The sequence below is a fragment of the Cervus canadensis genome, chromosome 1 (genome assembly GCF_019320065.1).
Source record: "Cervus canadensis isolate Bull #8, Minnesota chromosome 1, ASM1932006v1, whole genome shotgun sequence".
NCBI classification, from domain to species: Eukaryota; Metazoa; Chordata; class Mammalia; order Artiodactyla; family Cervidae; genus Cervus; species Cervus canadensis.
The window spans coordinates 11,622,092-11,636,975 of NC_057386.1; the positions used below are offsets into that span (position 1 = coordinate 11,622,092).

Below are 14,884 nucleotides of genomic sequence, written 5' to 3' on the forward strand. Positions count from 1 at the left end.
AAGGCTGGTTCTCTGCCTGACCCCATCCCCACCCCCACCTGCTGCCCAGGCACGCCCTGCAGTGGGGCTGGGGGAGTGTAGGGCTGGGTGCACAGGCTGTGAGCTAGCTGCGTGTGCCGGGGGTCTTCTCTCCATTGGGAGCTCCTGCGGGACTGCCCTGAGCCTGTTTCCCCTACTGGCTCCCCAGGGCTGGCTGGCACTATATCCCTATTTGGGACCCTCAGATCAGTGGGATTCCCTTCTCCACCTCAGAAACAGCTTTCCTTGCCCTGCTCATTTCAACAGTTCCCAGAAATATTGTAGTTTGTACATCAGAGAATTGAGGTTTTTCTGTCTGCTTATACTCACTGTCTTTGGAAATTAGAATACTTTTCTCTCTGTTCTTTGAAGGGAGTTGGGTGGTTTGTCAGAGCAGCACTGTTAGAAGAAGCTACAAGGATATGGAGCCCTGGGTGCACCCTGCCCCCTGCCCCATCTCCCTTCTCATGTGGGGTGGGCAGCGCTGCCCCCAGGAACACATTGTGGGGGATCCCGCTCCCCAGCGAGCTGCCCCCCGCCCAGTGCTCCTCCTGCCAGGAGCCAGGAGCAGCCCCAGCCCCAGTGCCAGGCCTTTTCTTGCTTCTCGTCACGGACGTTCGAGTCGGGTGGGGAGGCCAGGTCTACTGAGAGCCTCAGAGGACAGGAATGGGCTGCAGAGGGTGGCCCGTCAGAAATTCGAGAATGTGGGCTCCCTGGAGGTCTCTGCCTGGAGAGGCACAGCCCCGCCCCCAACCCTGCCATCTGCTCCCCACTTCCCCTGCCTGCTCACAGCTGAGACAGAGGGGTGTCCCAGACCAGCTCGAGATGCTGAGTGCCTGGGTCCAGCAGATGGAGTGTAGGAGAACAGGGTGGGCTCCTCTGACCCTGTCCAGGGGCTCGGGGTGGGGGGTGTGTGTGCACCCCGATGTCCACAGTGGACTACAGCCCCTAGGGCATTCATCTCATTGCAGCTGGCTTATTTAAACATGGTGTGATGCTTTGGCTGAGGCTCCTTCTCTGGCTGGCGGGGTTTGGAGCGGGTGGTGCTGGTCACCTCCCCATGCACCCCCCCTACCCCGGCCTTCAGAGGTGTCCTGGAGGGGGAGTGCTGGCTGCTTGCCAGGGAGGGTGTGAGAGGGAATGGAGGCGGAGACCCCAGAAGGTGCGAAGAACAGGAGGAGGGGGAGCAGCCCTCTGAGTCACTCTCTCGACCAGAGTCCGAGGGCGGCCCCAGGGGGGAGTGTTGGCCGCCCCCCTCCCTCTCCAGCCAAAAAGCTAAATTTACCCTTTTAATAAGAACCAGACTTACATCCGGTTTTCCTTTTCTTTTATTAGTTCTGGGCTGTTGGTGGTTGGGCCTGTCCCCTGTCATCATTGCCTCTACACTTGTGGGCCTGGTGGCTCAGCAACCACAGAGTTTTCCTATTATGGCCTGAGAGACACTGCCTTTGGGCCAAGCGGGTCTTCTGGAAGGTTCTCCTGGACCAGCGGAGAGGGGCCTCCCATGTGACGCCTGCGTGTTCTGGGCAGACACCCCTCACTGGGGCTGCCCCCACATCTCAGGGCGGGGCTGGCGGAGGCTTGCCTTCTGTCCCCACTGCTGGCCCCCACATGCCGCCTCCCACCAGCACCCCCTCTCCCACCACTGCAGCTGTCTCTCTTCCTGCCTCCAGCCTCTTCCTTCTCTCCTGTCCTTCCTCCCTCCCTCCCTAGGCCTGTCTCGCCTCCTTCTCTGGTCCCTGAATCATCTCAGGGCTGTGGACGGCAGCTGGGGTTATTGGATGGCATCCTCAGGGACGCGGGCTGGGGCAGCAGAGGATGGCCAGAAGCAGGGCCAGGAGCCTTTTTCAGAGTCTGGGCCAGTAAGGAGACTGGTTTGGTGGAGGTGTGACCCTGGGGAGCAGCGTCCCTGAGGGCTGGCCCAGCCTGTGTGTGAGTCCCTCACATGCGAACAAGTCACCACCTTGCACACACTCAGAGCCAGGCATTTATACCCGCATCCTGAGCGCACACTCAGAGCCCTGGCCCCAGACTTCCATGCACATCTGTAGCCTGTGTGCGTGACCATTGCCCATATGCACTCTCAGCCATGCACACACACCCAGACACACCCCTGAGTGCCCACGTGCACACACACACACACACACACACACACACACACACACACGCATACATATTATCTCATGCCTGGGCCACTGGTGGGTTCCAGCCCAGCAGGGAGTGTCCCTGGTGGCATCAGGAATTGAGCCCTCAAACGCGTGTGCACCCAGAGCAGGTCTGGTGGCCGGCAGTGCAGGGTTGCCTCTACGGCCCAGACCCTGCTCTACCCGCTTTGGGTTTCCCATGGATCAGTCCAGAGCAGCCCCTCCCACCTGGGCCTGGTATCCCCAGGCCTGTCTCTCTCCCCGCGTTCTTCTCCTGGGTGGCCAGACAGATGGACACCCACCCGCCTGTAGGCAGGCTGGACCGAGGTCTCTCCACCTCTGTCCACGCGGACACCCGGGATGGACATCCGCCCTCCCCTTCCCTCTCCTGGAATGAGAGGAATGTGAACAGTCCACGTGGTGGGCTGTTACCCTTCCTGCCGCCTCCTTTCCAGTCGGCTCCCTCGGGGGGGAGGGGGGGCCTGGCCTAGTACCTGAGGGGCACTTTGGCCTCCCAGGCAGGCCACCCGTCATGGCAGTGTCTCAGCTGCCCCTGAGGTCCTGGGGGAGAACCCAGGGATGGCCCCAGGGGAGCTGGATGTCCCCAGCGCCCAGGCAGGCTCTGCCAGGGGCTGGGGGCGGTGGGGTGCCTTGAGCAGGTGTGAGTAGCAGGGCGGGAGCAGTTCTGGGCAGTGGGAGGGCGCAGCCGCCAGACACAGCACCCCTGGGGAGCCTTGTGCCAGCGGCCCATCAGCTGGGCCTCCAGCAGCGGCAGGGGAGCCGGAAAGGGCTTGACTCTCAGGAGCGGCTGCCAGCCATCACAGGGAGGTCTTTTGTGTATGTGCTTTTTTACAACCCATTTCACTGTTTCCAGAAAAGGTAGCTCGCTTAAGTCAAAACAAATGCTCCCACTGCTGTACTCCGTGCTCCCACTCCTGCTCCCGGGCTCTCCCAAGCCCTTCTCTGTCTGTCCCTCCGTCAGCCTGGCTGACGGGGAGGTAGAGGCTGGAGGCAGAGGAGGTGGGCAGGCCCTAGGTCATCTAGGGCCCCAGGGCCAGCATCCGGAATGCCAGCCCTTTGCGCTCTGGTGACTTTGCTGCCCGTCAGACACTCCCTGGACTGGAAGCTCCTTGGAGCAGCCCTGGACTCCACGGCAGGGGCCCCATCAGCACCCCTCTGGCCTGCCCAACTTCTGTTGAATGTCTTGGCTGTAGCATGTGGGCCTGGCAAACAGGTTGGCAGAGAAGGGCCCCCACCCCCTGGTTTCTCCTGGGGGCACGTAGGGCAGCCTCGAGCACGGCCAGCACAGAATGGCCCTGTGAGCGCAGGTTAGGCAGTCAGGGGATTCCAGCCCAGCCCTGTCCGGCTGGGGCAGCTGGAAGTCGCCACACGGCCTGGGCCCAGGTACGGCCTGTCTCCCGGTCCAGGTTGGGTTGTCTGGGCCTCAGGGCGTGGGAACGAGTAGGCCTCCGGGGGTGAGGGCCGGGCCTGAGGAACTGGGCCATGGCAGGGGGTGGGGGGTGTCAACCAGCCCTCCCGGGCATTCTGGCTTCCGGAGCGGTTTTCTCAGCCAGCCCGGCACCCGGGCCAGGCCTCCGTGGTGTCCCAGGCAGAGCTGAGGCGGCGCTGGAGTCGGGGCTGGAGCCCTGTGTCTGGGGCTGCAGACCTTGGCCTGGGCTGGCCGGGCAGTGGGGACAGCGGGCTGGGGGCTGGTGTGTGGTTATAGTACCGTCTGCCTCAGTGACCCTGTTCAGGTCTCTGTCCTGTGATGATGTTCAGCTTGGCCAGATGGCTCTGCTGCGAGCCCCTAGAGGACACGGCACAGGCCACCGTGACCATGCTCCCTTGACAGGCCACATCCAAACCCCAGAGGCTGCAGGGCCAACAGTGATGATGCCCATTCCTTCGTCAGTCCCATGGTGGGCCCGCCACCTGGGATCATGGTGACCTGAGTTAATACAAGGCTGTGAGAAGGGTTAGGGCAGACAGTGCCAGGCTCAGGGCTCCCAGCCCCCGGGCGGGCTCTGAGCCGAAAGCCCCTCTGGCCCTTCCTGCTGCTCGGGGCTCCCACTATCCCCTCCCGGGTTGCTAACCACAACACTCCGTGGGCAAGGACCTTGCCAAGAGGAAAGAAGTCTCCAGCCCAGTTCCCGGCCAGACTTGGCCATGCAGCTCCAGCCCTGGCCGGGGCCCAGGCCGCCTCTGCTCAGGCTCTGTCTGGGACTGGCTACTGGTCGGCGGGTGGGGGCTGGGAGGTGGCAGCCAGGTCTGCCCATGCCTCTGCTAGCTGGGCACAGGGCCATGGCCGAAGTCCTTGGAGGTGGAAGTGACACGGGAGCATGGATGCTCTGTTTGAGGGTCAGGGGTCAGGTGGGATGGGGGAGGCTCTGGGTGCCAGCCATCCCCTCCCCGACACCCACCATGGCAGTGCCCACCTGGCAAAGCCTGTCAGACCTGCGGCAGCTTGCAGACTTCTAGCCCAGGATGGCGGGAGGAGACTGACCCTTTTGGAACAAGGCTCATGGAACCCACCAACTGAGCAGGGTCCTGGCTGGGGGGCCCGTCAGGGGAGTTGGCTTTGCAGCTGCCCAGCGCCCATCCCCCAGGGCTGGCCTGCTGGTCAGGGGGTCTGAGAGCCCCTGGCAGGACCTGCTGCTGTAGGCTGGGGCCTTAGGAGAGGACACCTGGGAATCCGCAGGTGGCCCACAGGGCGAGTGCCCGGAAAGTGGTCCCTGGAATGCATGTGGCTGTGCCCCAGAGCAGTGGGGTCCCTGTGACCTCTGTTTCCTTCCTAACTGTTGTATCTGTCATTTGAATGTCTTACAGTGAAGATATAAAGACATAACAGTCATGTGATAAAGCTCTTCTGTTTTCAATGTGAAAGGAAAAAGGAGAGAAAAGACACCCCCGCCCCCGAGATAAATGGTCCAGCCTGAGGCCAGACACTGGGGCCGCAAACCGCCCATGAGGCTGGGGAAGATGGAGCAGCAGGGGCATCCCCAAAAGGCTTGGAGCAAAGGAGGGCCCTGGGGAGCCCCGGACTGAGGTCAAAGGGCAAGACTGGAGTGCCGTCCCAGCCACTCACTTCCCACACTCAGGAGCAGGGGTTCCTTCCTTATAGACTCAGGAAAAGGCTCCAAGAGGGTCCCCCAAGTTGGGAGACTGGCTGGCTTGGCGCAAGGTGGGCACACAGCAGGAAGCTCAGCCTGTTGGTGTGTCCCCTGCCCTGTGGAGCTGGGACCAGGGCTGCTGAGCTGCAGTGCCTCTCCCCTCCAAAGCTTCCACACAGTGGGACACCCCCTTCTGGGATGGTGTCAAAACCGGCACCCTTAAGAGTGCCCAGCCAGGGCCAGGACGTCTTCTGGGGGAGGGGGACAGGAAGTCCCACATCTCCCTCACCCCCACCCCAGTTCCAGCTTAGAAGACATCCCCCTCTGGGCCTCAGGGATGCTCCCCACCTGCCCCTGGTGGGTGGTCCCTGGAGGTGTGGGTAGTGGGTCTGCAGAGGTGGCCTGCTGCCCATGCAGGATGCCGGGGTGCGGGAGACCCTGTGAAGGGGGTCACCTCTGAGCCTCAGTTTCCCTGCATCCGGACCGGAGGGGCCCTATGGGATGCCAGGCCACTCCTCCCGCCCAGCCTCAGGCCCGCCCACTGCCCCCGCCCGCTGGGCTGTGGGAGAACTCAAGGTTCTCAGGCCGAGCTCCCAGAGAAATCCTTTATCCAGACCAACTTCTGGACTCGGTTGCTTCCCACTGTCCCCAGGAAGAGCAGGGCGGAGGGACTTCCCTGGGAGGGTGCGGGGGTGGGAAGGCCTGGGGGACATGGGGTGGGCCTGGGTGAGGCAGGAAGAGGCCTCACTCATCCCACAAGCATGGCCCCCCCCAGGGTCCCTGGAGCCCAGCAGGAACCGCCCTCCATCTCCTGCCTGCTCTGCCCGCCCGCCCGGGAGGCCAGTACTTCCCTTCCCAGCCCAGAGTCTCCTCCCCTGGCTGGACGTGCCTGTGGTCTGGCCGGGGCCCATGGCAGTCCCAGCCCTGCGGTCTGGGAAGTCCCTGGCTCTTGGACACCTTCGCCCCCTGCCCCTGGGTCCTCTGGTCCTTTCAGGGTCTCCCTTTGGCCTGATACCCACCACAGAGGTCAGCTCACACCCTAGCATCTGGCCAGCATTCACAGACCCTTCCGCTGAGGCCGGTTCCTAGGCGAGGCCTTTCTCATCCACGAGTCTCATCCTCAAATGGGAGTGAAGGGAAGTGAAGGGGAGCTGCCAGGGTCCTGGTGGGGCAGCCCCTCCCTCTCCCCTGCTCCAGGGCCTTGCCGCCTCTCTGCTGAGTCACCTCGTGTCTGGGAAGCTCCCAGGGCCAAGCCAGGCTGGATGAGGCATCACAAATTTGCAAATTCCCCCTGCCTCCCGGGTAGGGAAACAGCTGCCCTGACTCACCTTGGGCCGGGCCTGCAGCCTCCTGGAGCCCCCAGAACCCTTGCAAACCCTGCCAGGCTGCTGCGTTCAGCCTAATGGGATGGTGAGCCCCCAGAACCTTGTTCCGCATCCCCTGGGATGGTCCCAAGCCAGGCTCACTGCCCATGGAATGGAGGTGACAAGGTGCCAGGGGGCCCTGCTGGGGTAGGGGCTGAACTGTGCAGCCCAGACCACCCGCCTGGCACCGGGGGCTGCACTGCGCAGAGTGCACTGTGGCCATCATTCCTAGGCAAACCACTGGTTGCCATGGTAACCTGGAGAGACCCGATCAGCCTGGCCGTGGCCACTGGACAGGGCAGAGATGGGGACACAGTGTCAGGGTGCAGGTAGGCAGGCCATGGAGGCTAGCTGCTGGGCGAAATGCTGAGTATCCTGAAACATAAATGACTGCGTCTCAATGCTACCGGTGAGGGCCTGACCCTGAGAAACCCTGGGAACATTAAAGCAGATCCTGGCATGTCCATTCTCCTCCTGTGGTTCTCTCTTGCTCTGCCTCAGTTTCTTCTCTTGCTCACCTGGTAGAGGGCACACCAGTGTGATGAGGTGGTTAACGACCTGGGGAGAAGTTTGAAGACCCCCGACGGGGGAGAAAGGCCAGAACCCTGGTGCCACCTGGGCGGGGGGGCAGACAGAGACTGCTGAGACCTGCCGACCCTAGACCTTTTCGGGAGGTGCACTCTGGCAGGTCTGCCGGCAGCTAAGAGGCCTGGGGGAGTCAGCCTCCGAAGTGAAGACCTGCCCACAGGGTCGACATTTCCCTCAAGCCCTGGGTCCCTGAACGTTTATTCCCACAGTACCTGGCACCTGGTTGCCGGGGGTGGCGGGCGGGGTGAAGGAGGACAACTCAGCAGAAGTGCCAATCTTCAGGGTTTTGCAAGAACAGGAGGGTGTCAGGGCCCCCAGGGCTGGAGCGGGCAACTTCTCCCATCTTGGCTTCTTCGCTATTTGAAGACAAAAGCCCGGGAACCTTGGGGCCTGAGAGTCAGCCCTGGGGAAGGGCTCCTTAGTGCTGGTCTCTGCCCAGACTCATTCTCGCCCACTGTGTCCACAGCCAGCAGCCGCCTGATGGGAAACTCTCCGGCCTCCTCTTTCATGGGCAGTTTCCTCACCAGCAGCCTGGGCTCGGCAGCCTCTGCGCACCCCAGTGGCCCCACCCCGTCTCCCTCGGATCAGGCCTACCGGGGCTCACACCCCGCCACGTCCCAGATCTGGTTCTCCCACTCCCATGAAGGTAAGTTGGGGCCCAGCCTCCCAGCCGTGCCCTGCAGCTAGAGCCACTGATTGTGGTGCCCAGGGCCTGTGGTGAAGCAAAGGGCTCTCCTGCTGTGGCTGGCAAACCATGCCAAGCACCGGGGCGAGGGGCTGCCTCCCTGTCGAGGATGCCCCCATGGGGGAGTTGGTAACTGGTTGGAAACAGAGTGGGGGGGTGCAGCCCCGCCAGTCAGTGGTCCTGGCCAGATGTGCAGCAGAGACAGGCAGAGAGGGAAAAAGTGGTGGGGCCGGGAAGGCTCGGGGGACCTGAGGAAATGTGGAACACAGCTGGGCTGGCCAGGCAGGCCTGCGCCCACCTCCCAGACTCGGAGAGGCATGGGCTCCAGATGTGTCAGCTGGGAGGGAGGGGAGGGGAGGAGAGAGCTGTCAACAGACTCAGGCTGCCACCCTGGGGGCCTGGCCTAGAACACAGTCCCTCCCTGGCCCCTGCCTTCCCCTCGGTTGCAGCCTTGTACACACAGTAGGTGCCTCATACGTGTCACTCTCAGGCCTCGTGGCTGGCTGGAGGGCCCCTGCAGGCCCTATTAGGATATTGAGGTTCCCCTTGGCACTCTCGGGGAAGGTCACCACCCCCACCCAGCTCCGTACTGTCTGCTCAGCCCCTGGGCACTGTGATGTGGGCAGTGACCCTTAGCCCCAGTGTCCCCAGCCCAAGGTTGCTGGTATCCAGTCGGCCGCCATGGCGTGGGAAGGGTTAAGCCCGACGGCGGCTGGCACGCGGAGAGGTAATTGCAATTGGCAGCGGGCACAGAGGGCTCTGCGCTCCTGGCACCAGCACCGCCGTAACTCAATGACTGCTGAGCGGCGGGCGTTGTGTTTGCAGAGCACGCGGACCCACACACCGCGCCCGCTGCCGCCCGCGTTCCAGGCGGGGAGATTAGCGCCCAGCGCTGCTGGAGAGCGAGAGAAACCTCTCTTTGTGCAACAAGAAAGGGGCTGTTTTCCAAACAGGACAGGTGACGAGTGAGGGACAGTTGTTAAAATAATCTGGGCTTTAAGCGCTGTGCGGAGCGCACATGTTGGGTAGGCGATAAGGAGCAGCTCCCTTCCCCAGTGGAAGGGCGGCCAGGCTGGCCCTGAGGACCCAGGTGGGCAGAGCAAACACCTGACCCAGACCTCTCTGCTGCCTGCTTCCCACCCCTGCCTCTTTGCAGCCTCCCCAGGGCACACCTGGTGCAATGGTGTCAGGCCCCGGATCGGGGCTTCCTGGGCTGGCCGTGCTGGGCACCCCTTGCTCCCCTGTTCCTCCCAGCTCTTCTGCATCTGCTGGGCGAACTCCTGGACCTGGCGGGAGCGTCTGGCTTCCAAAACGTCTGTGGGGGGAAGGAGAGGGCCGAGTGCCATGGGGCGGGCAGGGCATACTCGCAGCAGCCGTGTAGGACTGCTTCCACCAAACCCACGGCCGCTGCCCTGCCCTGACCTGGCCACAGGGGCGTGGGCGTGGCCAGGCTGACTGCCACGGTGATCCCTGGTCAGGGTCAGGATGGCAGAGCTCTGCGTCAGAAGGTACATATCCCCCTGCCCCTCCGGCCCACCCTTGAGGACCTTGCTGGCAAGAAGGGCGGTTTGTGGGCAGTGCCACCTGCCCTGGGGCCCAGGGAGAAGGCGCCTTGTCCTGCCCCTCTGGGGGCTGCCGGGGAGGCGGGGGTGGGTGGGTGGGAGGCAGCCCGCAGATAGCGCCCTCAACGGCCTCCAGACACTCACTTCCCCCGGCCAACGGCTGCCTCCGCGGAGTTGCTCGTGGCCTGCGGGGCACCCCGCCACCCTCAGCCGCAGCCCCAGAGCCACCTGGCAAGTTGCAGTTCCCACACCCTAGTGTGGGGGAGCAGTGTGTGGGAGGGTGCCAGCCCCCCAACCCACCCCTTACCCACTGCACTCCGGGAAGGCAGCTGCTCCAAGGCAAGGACAGTTGGAGCAGCCCCGAACCAGCCCTGGCACCTCCTTGGGCTGGGTGCACCCACGGTCTCATGGGGGAGGGTGTGCATGTTGAGGTGGTGGGCTCCGAGGGCAAATGCAGCGGGGAGCAGGACAAGGGGAAGCGAGGAGGCCTCTGAGCTGCCCACATGGAACACAGGCTCCAGAACACAAGAGTGGAGGGGAGAGCAGGGCCCACCCGGGCCAAAGATGAGTTTAGGGGTTCAGCGGCCCCTGGGGAGAGCACCCCCAACCTGCCAGGTCCCTCCTGAGGGTAGCTCGTGTGTCTGTCCTGGGGACGCTACCACCTCCCAGGCCTGAGCCCCAGTCTCCCCTTCTCTGCCTGCAGTTGCGCTGCCCGGCCTGGGACCCCCTTCCTACGGGGTTCCCCTGCCCTCCACTCTCTGCAGCCTCGCTCTGACAGGCCACGTGGTGCGGCCGGCTCGCTGTGAGCTCCCAGCGTAAAGGCCGGCAGGCGGGCGGGGCCGGGGCGAGTGGCAGCGCTGGCTGGCTGGCTGCCCTGGCAGCGTGCCTGGCTGCTAGTTTGACTGGGTGCCAGCTGGCTGCCCGCGTGCCGGGGCCTGTTTCTCTGCCGTGTGTGTTCAGGGGGAAGGGGGGCCGAGGTGGGGCGGGGGGCACGCGACATGGCCGGAGAGTGGGGGCTGGCGGGCAGGGTGGGCTGCCTGGGCGGGCTGCTCCACAGTGTGGCCTCACCCTCGTCCTCTCGCCGTCCCCAGGATGGGCAGAGAGACAGGTGTCGGGCAAAGCCGGCTTGCTACCCTCCTCCAGCCTGGGAATAGTCAGGGCTGGGCCCTGAAAGGAGTTCTTAGCTTAAGAGCAAGGATGCCAGGATGGTGGGGGGGTGGGGGAGGGATGTCAATGGGGGCCAGGAGAGCGGATGGGCCCTTCCACTCCAGGCAGGGCCCCTGGCTCTCCGTGGGTGGACCCAACCCACCATCTGGGGGACAGCCACCAGAGCCGAGGCCAGGGCTTCCTGCTTCCCTGGTGGAGCAGCTGGGGTGCAGGACAAGTACCCCATAACGGAGGAGCCGCCCCAGAACATCTGGCCTGGGGCAGAGCTTGTCTGTCCCGGGCCTCTTACCCTACCCCACCCACCAGACCCCCCACCCCAGGCTCAACCAAGTGAAGGGTCCCGCCAGAGACGAGACTTTCCCTTCCGGGGCCTAGGGTCAGGGTGGGCGGTGGAACTGACCTGAGGCAAAGGGGTGAGCCAGTGTTCAGCCGGCCTGCCCTGGGTGGGTCCCCGTGGGGGTGGGGTGCAGCACAGCTGGCCCTATTGTCAGCAGGCCGGCCCCCTCCCGCCCTCCTCCCCCCCCCCCCCCCGGCTGCCTGGTGGGACCACCCACGGGGCCATGAAAGGGGATTCTGTTCCTGGGGGCTAAGCTGGGGAGGAACGGGGCTGCTGGGTTCCCACAGCCTGGGCCACTCCTGGTCTCTTGTGCCACCTGGAGGGGGAGCGTCTGGAGGCAGCGGGCACATGCGCCAGCGCTGGCCGTTAGCCTGGCCGGCCTCTTTGTCAGTTGCACCCGCCCCAGAGGCTCTTTCTCCTGCCGGGGCTGGGCTCACCTCCAGTGGGGCAGGGGTCTCACCCAAGAGCCACTAGGCACTCCCTGCAGTTTCCCAACCCCCCCCCCGGCTTCCCTGAGCCCCTCAGCTGTCCTTCTGTCCCCTCTGTCCCCTCTAAGACTTCAGGGTTCACCAGGGCTTCTGGGAGCACGCCTGTGTGGGGGACAAATGTCCCAGCCAGTGTCACCGTCTCAGTGTGGTGACGCTGTCGAGAGGAGCCCTCTGCCTGCCTGTCTCTGAGGCAGATCCCTGCCCCGGACCTTGTCCTTCTTCCCTGGACGCTGGCCTCTCCAGCCCCTTCTCTTGGCCTCAGCTTTCTCGGTGGCCAAAATGGCCTCTGAATCTGCCCGCACAGGACACCGATGTTCACCTCCCCTCCCCGCCCAGTAAAGATGCCCCCACATGTAGGCAGCATTCCTCACCCTGCCCACCTGTTCCTGCTGGTGCCAGAGGGCAGGGCTGGGTCAGTAGGGGCAGCTGACCCCCCTGTGATCTGGGGACAGTGTAGGGGAAGTGACCAAACTCCCCAGATCCAGACGTGGGGGATCAGGGCTGCCCTGCCAGACAGGTCCTCTCCCGCCAGCTTCATCGTAGCCAGAGGGAGCCCTGTCCCATCTGGACCTCTGACCTCCTCCAGAGCTTTCTCGGGGTTTTGCGTGGCCAGGACACCCCCCGGCTCCCTGTGACCTTGGCCCTTCACTGCACTTTGCCTCCGCCCACCTCCCCATCAGGGTCCCAACCTCCAGGGACCCCTCTGTCCTTGCATGTCCCCTGTAGCAACTGTCCACTGCTGTGCTGGGGGTCTGAGGACCTTCCCGGGCTGCTGTTTGCAACTGGGCGTGTGTGTGAGCTATACTGGGTCTGACAGGGTTGGGAGAGGCCCAGTGTCACATCTGGGTGTGGGGCTGGCTTGCACTGTTCCCGTGTCCACAAGACCCCAGCATCCCCCCAAGCACTATGCTCTGTGTGTATCTTAGATACCCCGGGATGGGGTGGGGGAGTCTTGGAGCATCCACCCAGGAAGACAGGGTATAGTAGGTGTGGTCAGGGGTAGTGTAGTGCTCTCTCCAGCCGAGCTCCCTGACAGACAGAGGTGATGGGTGGGATGTTGTGAGTGTTTGGGGGGTCATGCCAGTTTGTTCCCAGCTCCAAGCTCTGAGACTCTGTCTCTCCCCCAGTTTTAGTCCTGAGCAAGACCTGGTCCCCAGCCCTCTCTGGCCCACAGGTCCTGCTCCCCTGGAGCGGCTGCTGCTAAGGTCTGCACCTCAGCTCTGTATGGCCTGAACCCAGCTCCTCCCTGCACAGCACTTGCTAGGAGCCCTGGACTGTCTATGACCACCTGGCTCCTGGGCTAGCTGCCTGCTGCTTTTGTTCCAGAGGTGTCCGTGGGAGCCTGGCACCTTCCCCTGGCTCTGAGCCACTCCTCTCAGCCTGGGAACAGACCAGGCAGCCGGGCCCCAAACCTGGGGCGACTGGGGGTCAGTGTGTTGCCTGGGCCAACTTTAACAGGCCACAGTGGCACAGAAATCATCTTGTGCCAGCCTTAGGCCCCAGCCCCAGCCCTCAGCTGCAAGAGGCTGAGATCTGGGCACTCCCTGAGAGGCCCAGCTTCCAAAGCCGCCTTCAGCCCATTAAGGGGTCTCACTCAGCTGCTCCCAACAATGTCCTGGGTGGTCGATCTTGGGAGCTGCACTGTGATGCCCAGCCTGGACTCCCAAGGGTTCTGACCACTGAGTGTGAGCCTGAAGGGGCTTATGGACGGAAACCAGAGTATTTGGCAAGGAACAGGGAGGACATGGGAAGGAGGCTGTTGCAAAGTTACCTCCTTCAGATACTAGAGCAAGGATGGTGGCAGATGTCCTCCCCATATGCTGCCAATGACCTTCCTGTGCCCAGGACAGGCATTACTAGTCGATTGCAACACTTTCCAAGCTGCATGTGGACACAGCCTCAGAATCCTTCTTAACCCAGCTTTCAATGTGGTCACTACTGTTTCGTAGTCTTGTGTACCACAGTGGAAATCCACTGACACCCTGAGTGAAAAGGATGTCACAGGAAGAGAGCCAGCACCCAGTTAGTGTCGGTGTGGCAAAATTCAGAGGGATAGATGTGTGTGGGGCTCCAGGAACAAGGGCTCTTTGCCTAGGTGTCCGTGGGGATTGTCATGGGTAGAGTAAAGTTGGGACCTGTCAGGGTTGGCAGGACACCAGTTGAGGGTGGAGTGGTCTGGTGGGGCTCTATCCAGAGGGTCTTTTCCCCTCTGCTGAGCCCTGGGAAGGTGGGCTTGACCCACGAGATGGGCAGTTGAGATGGTTCGACTCGGGTTTTCTGGATCACCAGCCCGCCTCGCCCCCACAGTGTGGCCAGCTGTATAAAAGCGTGATTCTCGGCCCCATAGATTGGGGGCTCAGCCAGTCACGTTGTGGGGAGCTGCCTTTGGGACTTGATGTCAGACCCTGCTGGCAGCCCCTGGCCACAGCTCAGGGCTCAGTGGTGGGGAGAACTTTCTAGCAACTCGAGCCTCCGGGGAGGTGGCCATGTTTTTGTCAAGGCATCATGGAGGGCGGGGGCCATCTGTTGTGGAAGGCCTTGCCCACATGGGTGTGCAGGGAGCCAGCGGGGAGCCAGGGCAGGACCCTGGTGGCATGATGGTGATTAGAGCCCTGTGTGTCAGGCCACTGGTAGTTTGCTAAGCCTGCAGGGTCTGCACTGAGCTCTGTGGGCCTGGGGGTGGGGGTCTCAGGGACCCTGTGGTGGGAGTCCCCTGACCCACCCCACAAGGGATTCTGGTCTGCTGGTTGGGTGGTCACAAGCCACACCCCACCCCATGCACAGACCTGGCCAGGAGACAGTCAGCCTTCTGAGACACAAGAGTCGGTCTTCTCCTAGGAAGGTGGACCCTGCAAGGGCCGCGGGGAGGTGTTGTCACCTCCCCAGCCTTTGGGTCTGGCCTGGGGCAGGTGGGGCACCTCGGGCTGCTGGGAAAGTTCTACAGCAAAACCCAGGAGAGGTGAGGTGCCGTCAGGTGGGGTGGGGACTGACCCCGTCAGGCAAGGAGGGCGCATGTAGGGGGCCAGGGCCACCTCTCTTTCCTCTCCAGCTGAGAGACTTGCAGCAGGCCTGGGGTCCTCCCAGGCACCTTCTCTGGTGGGGTGACAAGAGGTGCCTCCTACCCCATGGCACCTATTTCCCCTGTAAAGTGTCCCCACCCTTCCTCTCACCCTTCCATCTCCAGACCTTGCCCTCTGGGCAGCCCCCACCAGGGACGGGCTGCCCGCTGGCTCCTCTCCTCCTTAGCCCACTGAGCACACTCCCCACCAACACCCCTGACCTTCCCGGATGTGGCCAGCAAGGGCCCCGGGGGATGCTGGCAGGGGCTGGGTGTCCTAGGAGACCAAGGACCTGGTCTGTGCTGCCCCTGCCCAGCTCTAGACTGCCTCCACATCATTGAACCCCATTAGGTGCTGACGGT

General features: G+C 63.2%; 1 protein-coding gene across 7 annotated transcripts in view; it reads left to right on the plus strand.

The window, feature by feature from the left end:
• Positions 1-14,884, plus strand: part of BAHCC1 (BAH domain and coiled-coil containing 1) — a 60,413-nt gene that overhangs the window by 15,824 nt on the left and 29,705 nt on the right. For all 7 annotated transcript variants that reach the window (XM_043463104.1, XM_043463133.1, XM_043463141.1 and 4 more), the window contains one exon: positions 7,691-7,870. In XM_043463104.1, coding sequence (XP_043319039.1) covers positions 7,691-7,870 — 180 coding nt within the window. The remainder of the gene's footprint in view (positions 1-7,690; positions 7,871-14,884) is intronic.